This window comes from Juglans regia, chromosome 10 (assembly GCF_001411555.2).
Source record: "Juglans regia cultivar Chandler chromosome 10, Walnut 2.0, whole genome shotgun sequence".
NCBI lineage: Eukaryota > Viridiplantae > Streptophyta > Magnoliopsida > Fagales > Juglandaceae > Juglans > Juglans regia.
In genome coordinates this window covers 35,857,091-35,872,204 of record NC_049910.1, presented here as the reverse complement: position 1 = coordinate 35,872,204, position 15,114 = coordinate 35,857,091, and the positions used below count along the sequence as shown (strand labels likewise).

General features: G+C 37.1%; 3 protein-coding genes across 3 annotated transcripts; 1 reads left to right on the top strand and 2 right to left on the bottom strand.

Moving 5' to 3' along the window:
* Positions 1-3,047: 3,047 nt before the first annotated feature.
* LOC109018073 lies at positions 3,048-4,255 on the top strand. Its single transcript, XM_019000264.2, has 2 exons — positions 3,048-3,321; positions 3,695-4,255. Exons 1-2 carry the CDS (start codon positions 3,155-3,157, stop codon positions 4,014-4,016), a joined length of 489 nt encoding a protein of 162 aa, XP_018855809.1. The 5' UTR covers positions 3,048-3,154; the 3' UTR covers positions 4,017-4,255.
* An 87-nt stretch (positions 4,256-4,342) lies between these two features.
* On the bottom strand, positions 4,343-6,793 carry LOC108989296 (11S globulin seed storage protein 2-like). Its single transcript, XM_018962856.2, has 4 exons — positions 6,434-6,793; positions 5,963-6,261; positions 5,035-5,508; positions 4,343-4,940 (listed from the first exon to the last, which is right to left on the bottom strand). The coding sequence occupies exons 1-4, from the start codon at positions 6,726-6,728 to the stop codon at positions 4,563-4,565; spliced, it is 1,446 nt and encodes a 481-aa protein (XP_018818401.1). The 5' UTR covers positions 6,729-6,793; the 3' UTR covers positions 4,343-4,562.
* Positions 6,794-7,440: 647 nt separating this feature from the next.
* Positions 7,441-11,904, bottom strand: LOC108989301 (pre-mRNA-splicing factor SLU7-A). Its single transcript, XM_018962861.2, has 10 exons — positions 11,758-11,904; positions 11,183-11,346; positions 10,977-11,089; positions 10,338-10,748; positions 10,026-10,161; positions 9,621-9,920; positions 8,843-9,059; positions 8,527-8,630; positions 8,070-8,138; positions 7,441-7,939 (listed from the first exon to the last, which is right to left on the bottom strand). Exons 1-10 carry the CDS (start codon positions 11,771-11,773, stop codon positions 7,862-7,864), a joined length of 1,608 nt encoding a protein of 535 aa, XP_018818406.1. The 5' UTR covers positions 11,774-11,904; the 3' UTR covers positions 7,441-7,861.
* Between the last annotated feature and the right edge of the window lie 3,210 nt (positions 11,905-15,114).

Here is a 15,114-nt window from a genome sequence, read left to right as displayed (position 1 = left end):
TTTGGTATGGACCAACTGAAATTTGTAAGAACCTATGGGGCAACATTCAAAACTGTCAGTCACTCAAGCACCTTAAACAGATGGAGAAAAAGAGTTTATGCATAAAATACCATATGCTAGCATGGTGGGAAGTATAATGTATGCAATGGTCTGCTTGAGACCAGACTTGACTTATGCTGTTAGCATAGTCAGCAGATTCATGAGCAATCTTGGAAAATCTCACTGGCATGCCATCAAGTGGGTCTTTCAGTATTTGTCTGGTTCAAACTGCTTGTGATTGAAGTTTGGTGAAAATGTACAGAAGGGAAGTGAATTAAGAGGTTTTGTGGACTCAGATTATGCTGGAAACATAGACACCAGACAATCCTTAACTAGTTTTGTGTTTATAGCTTTTGGAGGAGCAATCAGTTGGAAGGCAAATCTACAACCTGTGGTTGCCTTATCGACAACTGAAGCTAATATGACTGAGGCAATCAAAGAGGCTATATGGTTAAGAGGTATATCAATTAAGTTAGGCATGTTTAAAGGAAACATCACAGTTCACTGTGATAATCAAAGCACTATCCACCTTGCCAAAAATCAGGTATACCATGAAAGGTCAAAACATATAAACATAAGACTTCACTTTGTTAGGGACATCATAGCAGGTGGAGAAATTAAGGTAGAAAAAATTCCTACCGAAGAAAATCCATCTGATATGATGACCAAGTCATTGCCAACTATCAAGTTCAAACATTGTCTAGACTGGATTAACATGGGGAACTGTTGAAGTACCCCTCATTGGAGGAATATTGCAGAAACAATCTTAAGAGGAGATGAACAACTTGGAAAGGATAAATGCTTTCCAAGGTGGAGAATTGTTGTGATGTCAACCATTTATACAATACACAAGAGAAGTTGGCAGCCGATAGAAAACTCATCAAGGATATGCTAAGGTGGTAAAGAAGAAGCTTCCGTTTCTTGTTATAACATAGTCCAATGAGGACTATAAATATGTGATATGCATTGTATTGTAAACACACGTGAATGCAAGGTTGAGAGAAAATCACAGAGAGGAAAAATAGAGAGGAGAGATCGTGATTGTGAGTTGACAGATTCTTCTTCAAGAATCAAGTGAACTAAGAGAGGGATGATGATCTTTGTAATCTGGCACTTGTGATTTTTATCCTCAATAAAGCTTTTTAGATAGTTCCTGCCGTGGATGTAGATCACTAGGATCAAACCACGTAATCTCTTGGTGTTCTTTACATTGTTTTAACATTACTTTCATAAGTTCCTGAACCCTTCTTAGCAATTCTTGGCATTCAAGCTGTGATTGTGATTACAAAGTAATCTCTGAAATATTACGCAATCTTTTAATAATTAACAAAATAGAATAATTTTATTGTTGAACTTATAAACCAAATGAAAGCAATGTTTTAACTACAACTTTTATAATGTGATATTCAAATTATCTTTTAAGACTTCGAAACACAAGTTGCAATGTACACATTCGATCACTTAATTTAATTCTACTGTAACATTTGATATCTTAAGGATTTTTGGTAAGAGCTTCAAACATGCTTGGAAGTCATGGTTTATAGAGTGAGTTATGTGTTTCGTAAAGAAAATGTTGTGGTTGACTTCTTAGCTAAGTAGGGAGCTGAGAGTGTTAACATGGACTGGATTGAAGACAGAGATCATTTGCCTAGTAAGTTGATGGGTCTTCTTCGCATGGACAGAATGAGTATTCCTTATTTGTGAATTTCGTAGTGAGATTTTTGTTATATTGCACCTATTTTTCTCTTTCTTTTTATTCTTATCAATGTTAGCTGACTTTTATCTGTGTGATTGTCTTATCCTTTTAGTTTTCTAAGGTGTGCTTTGTTGTTGTAACCTTTGGATAGTTGTCTGTTATTGCATTATTTTAGGTTTTTTGGATGCTTGGGTTTTGGTCTTTTATGATTATCTATAAACCCCAGGTATCTGCTTGTAATCAAGGTTTTCTTCCGTCACAAATGAAGATTATCAATAAACTTAGGGTACTGTCCTCTTTTTAAAAAAAGAAAGAAAGATAAATCATATGATAATAATATATATAGAGAAATTCTATTTGCAGTCTTCAAGTGAGGACTGTATGTGCAGACACATTATTAAATGAGAGAAAACATCATTTTAGGAGGGATAATTTTATAATTTTAAAAAATTTTAAAATTAAAATAGCCTAGGCTTGTATTGCAGTCCTTATTTAAAAACTGTATCTAGCATTGCTCTAATATATATTATGGGAGAAATAGTAAGCTTAATGTTTAAATACAAGTTTAAAATAGACAAAATTTGTGCGATCTCTTTATTATATAGTGGATCTCATCAATAAAGAATATATATTTTTATATTTTTACACAATAAAATCTATTTTTTTTTATAAAGTATTACGTATAATTTATCTATTTAAAATTTATACAAATTATTATTGTATAACATTTTCCGTGAGACTTTATTTATGTGTATAATTGAATTACCTGAATTTGAGAGAGAGAATGTTGCAAAAGAAGTCCCACTTGACTCTTGATCTCTCTACGGTTTCCCAATGGGTTTCGGTCCCCATAGAAGTCGACAGAACCGTTTGAAAAAGTGGGATACAAAGTAATTGGGTTTGTAACGCGATTCGAATTTATAATTTTATGGTCAAGATTTATTTTTTAAATTTCAAAATTTAAAATTTTTAATATATTAATATTAACACATCAGCATTTATTATAATATAAATAAAAATTGTAAATAACATCTTTCAAGATAAATAAATAAGAAAAATAATATTTATAATCATGATTATACAAGTACTGTATAATTATTTTTAAAAAAATAAAAAAATATAAGATGTATATGAAAATAAATTAATTTTTTAATAATAAATTTTATTTTATTTTTAAGTGATTGAATTATATTTATGTATTTAATGATTTTATATAATATTATTAAATAAAAAAATAAATAAAAATTGTTTGGAAAACGGAACCGGCACGAGGACAGCTCCAGTTACCAAGGGACACTGCTGTCGCTGACAAGCGCTTTGAATTCGAGTCGAGCAATAATCTCAGACGCCCAGATGCTGGATAGCAGGTTCTGCATAGAAAATGAAAGCACATTAATTCAGTGGGGAAGGTAGAGAAAAATGGGGAGCCTTTATCCACCGAGTCCGCGCATTCTTTCTCTTCTTCTTCTCCTCTTTGTTTCTAGCTTTGCAGCTTCGTCAGAAGCTGCGGCAACAGCAACAAGGCTAGCTCAGAAGGGATGGCCTGGGTTTCTCTTCACAAGAACTAGAGGAAGATGCACTCCCCTGTAAGATCTCTCTCTCAAACCAAAACAATCTGTCATGTAGATAGCGAGTCTTTACACCCATGCATATTTGTACGCATTTTTTGAATAGATACTTTCACATACCTCCGTATGTATATTTAGAATATATTTAGAAGACATTTTTTCAAGGTAACCCAGAAGGGGATTTCGTGAAAACACGACTCTGATGGAATGGTCCGAGTTCGACGTAACAACTCGGAGTCGTTTGGTTCAAGAACATTGAGTACAAAAAAACACATTTTTATTTATGAAAGAAAATGGGGTGCATATAGTTTTACTGAGTCAAAAATCTCGGCGGGGTGGACTCCGATCTGACTCCGGTGGCTGTGTTGGCGTGGATGACCATATATGTCAGGTACTGGAGCAGCAGGAATGAGGCGTGGCCGAGGATGGTCCCACAGGAAGCAACAGTGTCTAAGGTTTTCGGATGGAGGGCGAGTGAACGCTACAGATCTGATCTGACTCTGTTGGAAGCAACAGCGAGAAAAGACGAGGAGAACGCTTTCCACAGGTTGCTGAAGCAGGGGACTGCATCGCTGCTCAATTCATATGCTAGAAAGGGTTTTGCTTACTCGGCTTGGGAGATTAAGACTTTGGTTTTACAAGCATTGGTGTCGGAAGAGGCTGCAGCTCGTCAAGCTCAAGGGTTCTCTGTTGCCAATGAGGCCTGTAGCTAGTGTGTTATTAAACCCATGTTTCTGTCTGTGTTTTGTGCTTTGAGAAGCCTTTGTTTGGTTTTGTGGATTAATGGACAAAGCAACTGAACCCTTCAAGCTTTTTTTTTTTGGGTCTAATGTATGGTGTTGGTCTGTCTATATTTTGGGAGTCCAGCATTGGTGATGTTGGAGATCTTGTATCAAATCAAGCAGTGCGTACAAAAATTTCCTATATACTGTTAATGATTGCGTTGCATGGATACTCAGTCATTGATCCAAAGTCTAAAACAGTTGCGAAAAAACAAATTAAAAATTCTGAAATCACAGCACAGAACCACACAAGTTAATAAAGGAGAAAAAAAAAGACCACATTTTATTCATTTTATTGAAGGCTGCCTTCATGCATATTTGTACACTCAGTTTATACTACTCAAGTTTCCTCAAGATGTTAAACAGCCTTCTCCACTCCATTCTTACAAGAAGGGCTAGCTCTTAATAGTGGCCTAAGGACTACTAGTGGCATTACTAAAACAAACATAAGAAAATTACATAACCCAAGCTCCTTAATTAAGAAGATCGGCTGGAGGATAGAAGGAAACTCTGGTGGCCCCTGTTGTGCTTCAAGTTCTGGGCTTCTCTAGGGGACATTTGGAATGAGTTTGTGAGGACATCTATGGGCATGGCCCTTATGACCGAGGTGTAGCCCGCCATGGGGCTCTTCATTGGCTGGCCGGAAGTCTTGATCGTCACGTATTCGAAGCCATTGTTTCCGGCCCTGGCTGTAGTCGCATAGAACTGAGGAATTACATACACGTCTCCACGCTTAACCCTCTCGTCAAACACATTGTCCCCGTTGTCGTCCACAATCTGAACCCGGGCGTCACCCCTTAGCACGTAGACAACTCTATTGTCTGTCATGGACCAGTGCGGTGTGTACAATGCATTCTGCAACATTGAAGTACGTATTAGATTAACGTTTTATCATCATATAAATCTTTTTCTTAGCTTAATTTTAAGATTCAGAGTCCATGTGAATTACCGGGAAAAGATGGCCTTTCTCTGCACTCATGTCAAGGTATCGAAGGATTGGAAGCTTGTGCTGGTTCACGATGTTTACTCTTCCGGCTTGCCTGGAGAAAACGTCGGATTCGGTTTGGGTGTCCAGGTTGTGTCTAATTCTTGTAGTACAGAGAGTTTCTTCCAACCCGTTAACTAGCTGTCTCTGCCCTTCTTGTTCGTCTTCGTCAGGTCTCATCATGCGGCGCATTTCGTCTTGGCATTTGACGATGACGCCCCGCCGGTTATCGTCTTCCTGCAATCTCCTAGCGATAGTGTCCGGAATATTGTAGGCTTCAGCCAGCAGTTCCTCACTGAATCCACTGAATATGTTCTGGAAGCTACCTCTCTGTTCACGCCTACTCCTTTGGCTGCGTTGTTCTTGCCTTTCTTCCTGACGGCTACCCCCTTGGCCGCTTTGCCCATCCCTTGGTTCCCCGCCGGCGAGCAAGAATGACTGTGAGACCAAAATAAGGTTAGCTGTTTAAAAATGGATTCAGATTCTCTAAATTTCTGGCCGAACTCAAAGCCGGCTTGAAACGAACCCAGTATCATTTTATGTCATTCGAGTGAACTTATTGTGTAATAAATGCTAATTAAACATTGTAGGATGCACTTGAGAGTTAAACATGACAGATGATCCTGTCTTCCAAATTCTACGGTCGGGATATATCTTATTCCAGAGCATGTTTCATCATTGTAAACAAAATCCAAATTCCAATAATAAAAAGGTGAAATTTTATAATGTATCTAATACTAGAATACCATATTTTTGTCACCACATCTGTTAGTAAAAAGCTGCAAGAAATATGGACTAGAAATCCAAGTAGACATACAAGGCATACATGATTTCTAAGGTACATATATACATGATGAGATAAATGAGATGGTGATATGGAGTAATGGGTTACCCTGAATCGGCGGTCAAGTTGGTTAGCATGGTTGCTTAGGTCTATGACAGCAAAGGCAACGAGCTCTTCATTGCCATCATTGTAGGACCAGTGGGCAACACCAGCAGGAATGGCCACGATGTCGCCCCGGCGAATCCGGTTCACCTTCTGGTGCTGGTCTGCTCTTCTTGATCTCTGCTGATCTCCTCCACCTTGCAGCTGTCCCATCTGGCTGCTCCTGCGTCTTGATAAATCCTGTGATGTCTCTGACTCATATGTCTCTGCACATCCTGGGTAGGTTAACCCCAACAAACCTTCACCTGCACGTGACAATATAACATTTCATACATTGAAATTAATACTCTGCTTGCACATTCAAGAAAATATAATACCTAGATAGATCAATCGGAAAATTAGTATGTTTTTGGCCCTAATTATACATTAAACATGCCATGCATATAAGATTTGGAGCTCTTTTTCAGGGTTAGTAACCTTGTTCAATGTAAACCAACGAAGGGGTCGGCTGGTAGCTAGGCAAAATGAGTGAATTAGGTTGCACAGTCTGCCTTATCGCCGCAACTCCAGCACATTGGAACTCATCCTCAGATTCCTCCCACAGCTCAGTACGACCACCCTCCGAGTCAACTACACGGGTTGGCTCCAGAGTCCTCAGTCTCTTGAGCCGGCATTGCTGAGATGATCCTTTGCAAGCAGTGGGGTTCGTTTCCTCAGAAGAAGCATAAACTAGCAGAGAGAGCACTAGTGCTAGAACAATCTTGGCCGCCATGGATGAAAGCTAGCACACAGCAAATTGAGAAGAGATGGTGAAAAGAGTTGAGCCATAGAGATCATTTTATAGCTTGGAGGATTTGGAGGTCAGTGTTAAAGGTTGTGAGCCGGGTGGCAATTACACTAGGCTGGCTGGTTGGTTTTGCATGAAGATCGTGTCCTTTTATTAGACTAATTTGCGCCACCTTGCACGGTTGCAGCTGCCATGCAACTCGGTTATTGAGAGAATCTTAGACGTGGTGGTGCATGGTGGTGTTGCAGAAGAGCCTTTACTTATACCAAACATTTGTCATGGTTCTTCTGAGAATCAGTGGGCCGGTACGATGGTAGAAATACATATAAAATTATATTTGAGAAAAGAAAAAGAGAAAAAAGGAGAGGAGAATAAAAAGAAAACAAAAGAGTAAATTCGCAAAAGGATGTATAAATACGTGTAGAAAAGAGCGAGAGATTAATGGCATTGAACCTTGTAGTGACAGAGATGTCACCTAAGAAAGGGTAGGTGTTCTTTGCAAAGGAGCGGTAGAGGATACGGTAATCACGTGCGTATTCTCCCTTTTTACTCTTTACTTGGTGGGGGTACATATCTTTACAACCAAGAGACAACAAGTTTCATTAGAAAATATGGCAACTGTAAATAATTAGAATTCACCTCGCACGTAACTTCATGTGTATATATATATATATATGTATATACATACACACATACATATATATCACTATCAGCACGCCAATATGAAATGCTTTCAACATGTTTGGTTACATGTTTTCAACATGTTTTTTATTTTTGAGTTTACATATACATATATAGAAGTATGCCCACTTACAGCTACAAATATTCTCCACAGGGGTGGAAAGAGTAACACACGATCATCAGTCAGATAAACGAATCTTCTTAGCATTCATAGACCGTCTGGTGCTCTCGACTAAATGGAGCATACAGTAAGAACACAACCAAAAAACAGTGTAAATTAGTGATGGAGGATCTATCCCATGTGTTACGTGTACTTGATGCACGAAGTTTGCTATAGTAAAACTGCATTATAAAGCAGCTTCGAGTAAATCCAGCTTGCAGCAGAAAGAAAGCTTCATGGCTTGTAGCAAGAAGCTCCATCATGGAACGTTTGAAAACTAGTGTAAGAAGTCCTTCATTGGATCATCATGATGAACTTTCTTCATCCTGTATGCCTCCATATCCTCAATTGTCACCTGCAATTGATGAAATAATTATGACAAAATCTATGAGAAATCCACGCATACAATCTAGCAACAGTTTATAACACGAAGTTCAGCATTCAATTCAGATGCTGGTTCAACCATGGAAGTTGAACGATCTTACCTCATCATTCCATCTAACATTGTATTTGCGCTTTCTCTCATCTCTCTCTTCTCTCTTCCTTCCATCCTCCTGTCCAAGCCACACAATGTTTAGTCAACAATAATGTACATGGGGAACACTTCGAATAAATTGCTCTTAACTAAAAATCTAAAAGTACATAACTAAAGGTTAGGCTAGTTCAAATATAAATTCACCGGCAGTTCTTGTCCTTTCTAGAGCTAGATTGCTCTTAATCTTTTATTTTCCACTTCTTCAAAGAAACAATTCATGTTTTAAGGTGTAAGTAGCATTGAGTGTAGAATTTTTTTTTTTTTTGACAAGTACATTGAGTGCAGAAGTTATAAACACCAAGGCCCATACCACCTGAGCATTGGTGGCAAAGCCGTAAAGAATAATAAGAGCAAGATGAAAAGACAAGATGAAAATAATAGTTATCGAAGGTCAGGCCTTCAATCACCTTTTTAAGTGCTTCAGCCAGTAACTTCTCATCCAAAACCAAGTCATCTGGGACTTCAGTTCCCCAAGTAGCAAGCCTTTTCTCCTCCACTGGTGAAGGTATCTCTGTTGTAATGTTTCATAATACAAAGTCAAGTTAAATAAATATAAACTAAAGCCATATAAGCAGAAATAATAAACTATAGAAACTAAATATATATGCTTTCTTATTTATTTATTTTATTGGTAAATATGTTTTTTATTTATTTATTATCAACACATAAGCTTCCTATTTCCATAAAAATAGGACCCAGAAAAATGACTGGATCTGAACGCACCTTCAGTAGCTTCCTTACGAGCAATATTAGCCTTCATAAGATCTGTTGCAGCCTCAGCAGCTTCTATTCCAGCAGCACCAGTGCAATAGCTGTTTCGGATCGTTTGCTTGCAGCACTTGTAACCCCACTGATGATCCATCCACCATGAACCCCAAACACTTGTATGGTTGTTGATGAAAACATCTTCTTCATACTTGCTTCTCGGAAGTGCTTTCTCCTGTGAATAGAATGAGGCAAGACAACATATGCAGGAAGTAAAACATAAAAGATTGACCTCCTTTGGTATTGTTTATGCATTAATAGTTTTACAGTCTAATGCTTACAAAAAAAAAAAAAAAAAATTCATGTACCAAGATACACATACACCAGTCAATGTATTTTGTCTGAGTGGAAACAACCATATAACATCACAAAGAAGCAATATTAGCTACTGGGAATCTAATAACAATACACATTAGATTATAACCATATACCCCCCAACTCTTCTTACCGAACATCGTTTGCTCATCAACAGTTGAAATTGCGAAATTAGGAGTTATAACCATGGATTGGGATAGATGTAGATGAATCATACGCCCCCCCCAAAAAAAAACAAAAAGAAGAACATATATGAAGTATAAAGTCTGGAAACGTTTATCAATTCCATATACTGTTTTAGCCACTCCTGCTCTTCCAAATGGTCCTATTTTTCTTCCACCACAACAACATTACCACTTCTCAGCTTTGAAGGGTTGCCTCTTAACGATAAAAAAGAGTAAACCATTGATATAAACCATACCTGCCCTTTTATGATCCTGCCAGCACGATCATATTCAACTTCTCTTTCACTTTGTCCTAGTAGAAGCTCCATTGAAATGTCTTCTTCAGTAGCCGCATTTCCATACTTCTCCAATATGGTGTCTTTTGTTTGGGACTTCAGTTTCTCCTTAATGACCTTATAATTCTTATAAAGCAACTCAGCTTGAGATGGAGCTGCTTGCATGTGAATGTCTTGCCCCTTATCAAATGCTTCCCAAGCATGGATGTTGAGCTGCTTGAACTCCAAAGCTTCACCACTATTTCTATGTTGGTTATCTCCCTATAACATACAAAGGTTAAAAAAGAAAAGAAATAAGTGAGATTAATACATAATACAACCTTGCAAATCGCAAAAAAAAAATATCTGATCTTCAAGGTCGCTTACCCCATAGAACTTCTCATTTGGATCTGCATCTGGAAGAGGATCTTCACGCATGGACCGTGTTTTGGGATCATAGTGTGCAGAGTTGACATCAAGATTTAAAAGATATTTTGCTGTGTCCTCCCGAATACGCAAGTTCCTGCAAACTAAATACTTCAGTATACATACAACCTCCAACCCATAAGGGCGAATATATCAACCCCATAGTTGTAAAGCAAAGGCAACCATGGAAGAACTTATGTTTTCTGAAAAGAAAACACTTTTTTCCTGCGGTTGGATGGCATTAAATAGGTGGCCACAGGAGGGAGAACTCACCTCACAGTTCCAGTACTCCCACCGCCCGTTGTGCGTACACGTTTTTCAACCTTTGCAAAGTCCATTTGCTTGCTCTCATCAACCTTGGCTTCATCTACCCTGAGATCATCTTCATCATCATCCTCATCGCTTACCTCAGCCTCACCATTTTGGTTATTGTTTTTCTCAAGTTTCTTAAGCTGTTGGTCTTTCAGGTATTTCCTTCGAGCTTCATCCCTTGCTTCATATCTCTCAATGACATAGGCATAGGTGGATGCATCGTATCCATTCCAACGGTCCCGTTTACCATCATAGTCAAGCTCAAAGGTCTCTATTTTTTCATCAGGTGCAATGTGTTTGTTTGTCCACTTTGCTCCCACTTTCCGGGGTCTTTCCATACATGCCTTTGCATCATGTGTCATGGATCCACAGCTGTCAAGAATCATTTCACAATAATTATCCTGACTATGCAATAGAGAAAATAAATAATAACCTAGGCTTTCTTTGTAGTTGGCAAGAAGGGCAGCGGGTACTCGAGCCAAAAACCAAAGTTTATTGCATTACAGCCAACTGGAACTAGGCAATGTATTGCTAGTCTATGGTGTTGTTCTTTTTTTTTTTTGGTGGTTGAGGGAGAGGGAGAGGGGAGAGATCACTCACTTTTCACATGCACCCTTCCTGTACTTATCAGCCTGATAAATTTTGGCACCTCTGTCATACCATGACTTGGTGTAATTCGGATCTGACTTCCACTTCCTTTGATGTTTTAAACTCTAAAAAACAAAATAATAATAATAATGACGCTTCAATTTCTCCAGATATATATATAAGGAACTAAATGATAAATCAAGAAGGAATGTACTTACAGGTCTCTCAGCGTTGAGATACCAAGGTGCAGATGACATATACTGGGGAATGTGAGGGTTGATCTCTTTTCCATCCTCGTCAACCTCAGCTGGTGCAAGCCCAGCTTTACGCGCCTCTTCCAATTCAATTTGCTTACGATGGTCCTCCCTAGACTTGAAAGCAACTGCAAGCCCCAACATACCACAAAAATAATCATTGGATGAATAAAAATGTTTATCGGTCAAGGAAGAGGAAGGACAACACTTCACAGAACTGGTGACTAGACCAAAATACATTTGCCAGAGAAGACAACTACCTTTTTCCCCAAGCACCACTACAATTAAATTTCCCCCACCAACAATAAACAACTAAAGGAATCCCTAAAAGAGTTACCTTGGGAACCAATCTAGCAAAACGGCCAAATCCCAACTCAGAGACGCAACAAAAGGTTCATATATATCAATATAAGAATTAAGAAACGGAAACTCCAGGTGATCCCAGAAGATTTTCAAAATCATAGTACGAAAAAGGAAAATAGGGCAAACTAGATTTTCGTGATGAAAAGAGAAATAGCGGAAATGAAAAGAAAAAGTACCTGAAGCGGTCGCCATGTTTGATCGATCCTAAAACCCCAAGCTCGCTCTTCGGTTTCAGGAATTCGGAATCTGAAATCAGAAACCCTAGAAATTTAGAGAAGGATATGGTCCTACGGAGAGAGAAAATTCGAAGCGAAGACAATATTCGAAGCGGTTTTGCTCCTTTGTTTCTTATATTTGCATCAAAACGACCACGTTTTATTTTATGTTTAATCCTTTTATTGTGAAGTAATTAAATGCAATACGGATCCTCCACATGATAAATCGGGTTGGGCTTAAATCCACTCCAACTTTAAGCCCAATACGTTTTCTGTACTCATATTTCATACATTTTCTTCTTATTCTATTTTATTTTATTTTCTGTTGACATCTAAAATTCTAAATTATAATAAATATGATCCTACTTAAGGGGTTGTTTGGGAATAGGTTTCATCTCATCCAATTTCATCTTGTATTATTTTATTTTCTTCCCAAACATCACTCAAACACAAATATTTTCAATTTTAAATCTTCAATTTTTTTATCTAATTATTACCTAATCATTACAACTTTATCAAGTTTTCAAACAAAACAAAAAAAACGATTCAACTTTTTTAAATCTTAAAACAAAAATAATATTAAAAAAATTATGTTCTAATAATATTGTATATTTATAATATTTTTATTCAATTTTTCTCTCTTCTTTTCCAAAACTCAATAAAATATCATAATTCAAATAATTTCACTACTATTCACAAATTTCTCATCTCTTCTTATTCCCAAACATCTCCTGAGTCTTTAACATTTGAATGGCTTCTTATTATTATTACTGTTGGGGATAAAGTCTAGTAAGTGAAATTGATACACTGTAATATGATGAACAATTACCATATTTTGCACTTAAGTATTATGGAAGTAGCATTATATATCTTCCAATGTTCCTTTAATTAATTATAGTTCAACTTTAGGTTTGCTTTGACAGTGGGCCAATATATAAGCAATTTGGAATTGATCAAATACAATATCAACTCTAAGCACATTGAGAAGACTCCACCAGTGTAGAAACTTTGAATAAATTGGATACTCCAATACCGAATCTATTAATTTTCCATTGATCAATGCTCAATCTAGGAATCCAAAGATTCCAAACAGGAACTGTAAAGGGTTTTTTTTTTTTTTAGCTATAATATGATTGATGTTAATGAAGATAAGAACATTTCCTTCCTTTAATTTTTTTTTAATACTCATTTCAAATTACTTAATTAGTATTTATTACACCCAATATAATCTTACTCATTTTTTATCCAAAATTGCCAAAAAAAAAAAAATGTTTACCAAATCAATATATGTGCTTCCCACATCACGCTAGTTTAAATATGGAATAAAATAATGTTATATTTACTTACAATTTTACTTACAGTTTTACATATAAGACTCATTTTGTCAATTTTATTTTAAAGTTCAAAACTTCATAATTTTTAGCATCTTAATAGTTGACACCTGGAGAAGTACATTTTTTTTTTTGAAAAGCTTTTTTTAAATATAGTTGACATTTTTCTATATTAATATGACATATGAGAGCCGCTTCACAGCTGTTGGGCTGGTTTTTCCCAAAAAACAGCCCTCCATTCATCTCAAGCCACGTAGGATAAAACACTCTAAGAGAAATACACCCCACCACTGACAATCACCTCGTACGTGCCATGCCTTCGTTTCCTCAACACCATCCTTTGCCTTCGCTTCCTCAGCACTGTCCTCTGCCTTCTCTGCCCTCAGTCCGACGCTGACACAAGCATCTTAGTCCGACACCGACGTCGACGTCGACTCAATCATCTCAGACCGACGCCAACAAAAACGTAACTCAGAAACACCCCCTCAAATCACACCCTTCTCTTCCTCATTGCCCCTCTACTCCTTCTCATTTGCACCGCCCCTCATTGACCCACCAAACCGTCTCATTTGCATTGCCCCAATCTTAGTCCAATGTTGAAGCGACGCAACCAGTTGCCCACAAGGAATTTTCATATTTTTTATACAACCACAAACAAGCAATTTCATTTCTTACAGCCACAATCAATTTGTCAAGAAAACAAGAAATGAAATACCAGAAAGGGCTTCGGGTTGAGCTTCAAGGGGGTGCGACCGGGCTGAGAGGCGATGAAAAGGGCTTCTGGTTGAGCTTCGAAGGGGTGTGACGGGGTTGAGAGGCGACGGAAAGGACTTCGGGTTGAGCTTTGAATGGGTGCAACGGGGTTGAGAAGCCAAGGAAAAGGGCTTCGTGTGCGATTCGTGGGGTAGAAATTAGATTGGAGAAATCGGGAAGAAGATATTGCAGGGGTGCAAGGGTTTTCTGAAGTCTAAAATCGCGAAGAGAGGGCCTATTTCTAATGTAGTGCTGGTCCAACATAATTTTGGTAGAAGTCTTAGGTGTTGGTATGTGATTAGCAGGCTATTATTTGACTATAAACAGCCCGGCTGGTCTTAAGGAATTCTCATGACATATTTCAAGTAATTATTTCAATTAACTTAAAATATGTCACATAGTACGTATGATTGACAGTGCCAAATGTAGAATAAGGAAAAATATTATTACTTTTTAATCTTGTTCAACCAATGTTATAAATTTCGTATTGTACTAGCTGGTATGACCAGTATTTACTATACCGAAATATGAATTGGTACAGAAAATATATGTATTTCATACCGGGTCAGATACTGGCTGTATGGTGTGTTCCGGTCAATATCGACCAGTTTTCGGTGTACCGTCCAAAATTATTATTTTTATATAATTAACGTAAAAATTCTAATTTTTTCATAATTTTCTCTCAAATTCTTACATCTGAAAACTATTTTCTTAAATTTTTTTAATCCCCTTTTATCAAGGACTGAAAATCAAATCACTGCTTCCCTTTTTGTGATGAAGGTGAGTAATTTTTTTTTCAATAGTTAGATTAAGAACTTAAAAGTATTATTGAGTTTTATAAATATGTGCTTTAACTTTTTAAGACTTATATTAATGTTATTTTAAAATATAATTTATATATATATGATTAATTTATAATATATAAACTATATCAAAACGATATCGATATTAAAATATTTCCTCCTAATAACTTATCCAAAACGAGATATTCAAAACTTCGTGTTCAACAGTCTAATCAAAGAACAAATAAATAAAAGAGTCAAAGACTCCACCTCATCTGAATGCTTTATATTTTTTGTCTTGGTTTTTGAAATATACAATGGCCGGCACCGACCTCTCAAAGAAAAAGCAAGACGCATATAAAATGCTGGGTTTACTATAAGGTGAAATTAGTGGCTGAATTTTCCGAGAATTTGAACTCGAACATGAGTACTATACAGCAATATTGTCTGGC

Excerpts from the sequence above, each read along its gene's own strand:
- LOC108989296 (XM_018962856.2), bottom strand. The coding sequence starts at position 6,728 with ATGGCGGCCAAGATTGTTCTAGCACTAGTGCTCTCTCTGCTAGTTTAT. Across the intron at positions 6,262-6,433 it reads GTTGGTTTACATTGAACAAG|GTGAAGGTTTGTTGGGGTTA; the intron begins GTTACTAACCCT and ends TGTCACGTGCAG. Across the intron at positions 4,941-5,034 it reads AGAAAGGCCATCTTTTCCCG|AATGCATTGTACACACCGCA; the intron begins GTAATTCACATG and ends TCAATGTTGCAG.
- LOC109018073 (XM_019000264.2), top strand. The coding sequence starts at position 3,155 with ATGGGGAGCCTTTATCCACCGAGTCCGCGCATTCTTTCTCTTCTTCTT. Across the intron at positions 3,322-3,694 it reads AGAGGAAGATGCACTCCCCT|GTACTGGAGCAGCAGGAATG; the intron begins GTAAGATCTCTC and ends CATATATGTCAG.
- LOC108989301 (XM_018962861.2), bottom strand. Across the intron at positions 11,090-11,182 it reads ATCTCAACGCTGAGAGACCT|AGTTTAAAACATCAAAGGAA; the intron begins GTAAGTACATTC and ends TTTGTTTTTTAG. Across the intron at positions 10,749-10,976 it reads AGGAAGGGTGCATGTGAAAA|CTGTGGATCCATGACACATG; the intron begins GTGAGTGATCTC and ends GATTCTTGACAG.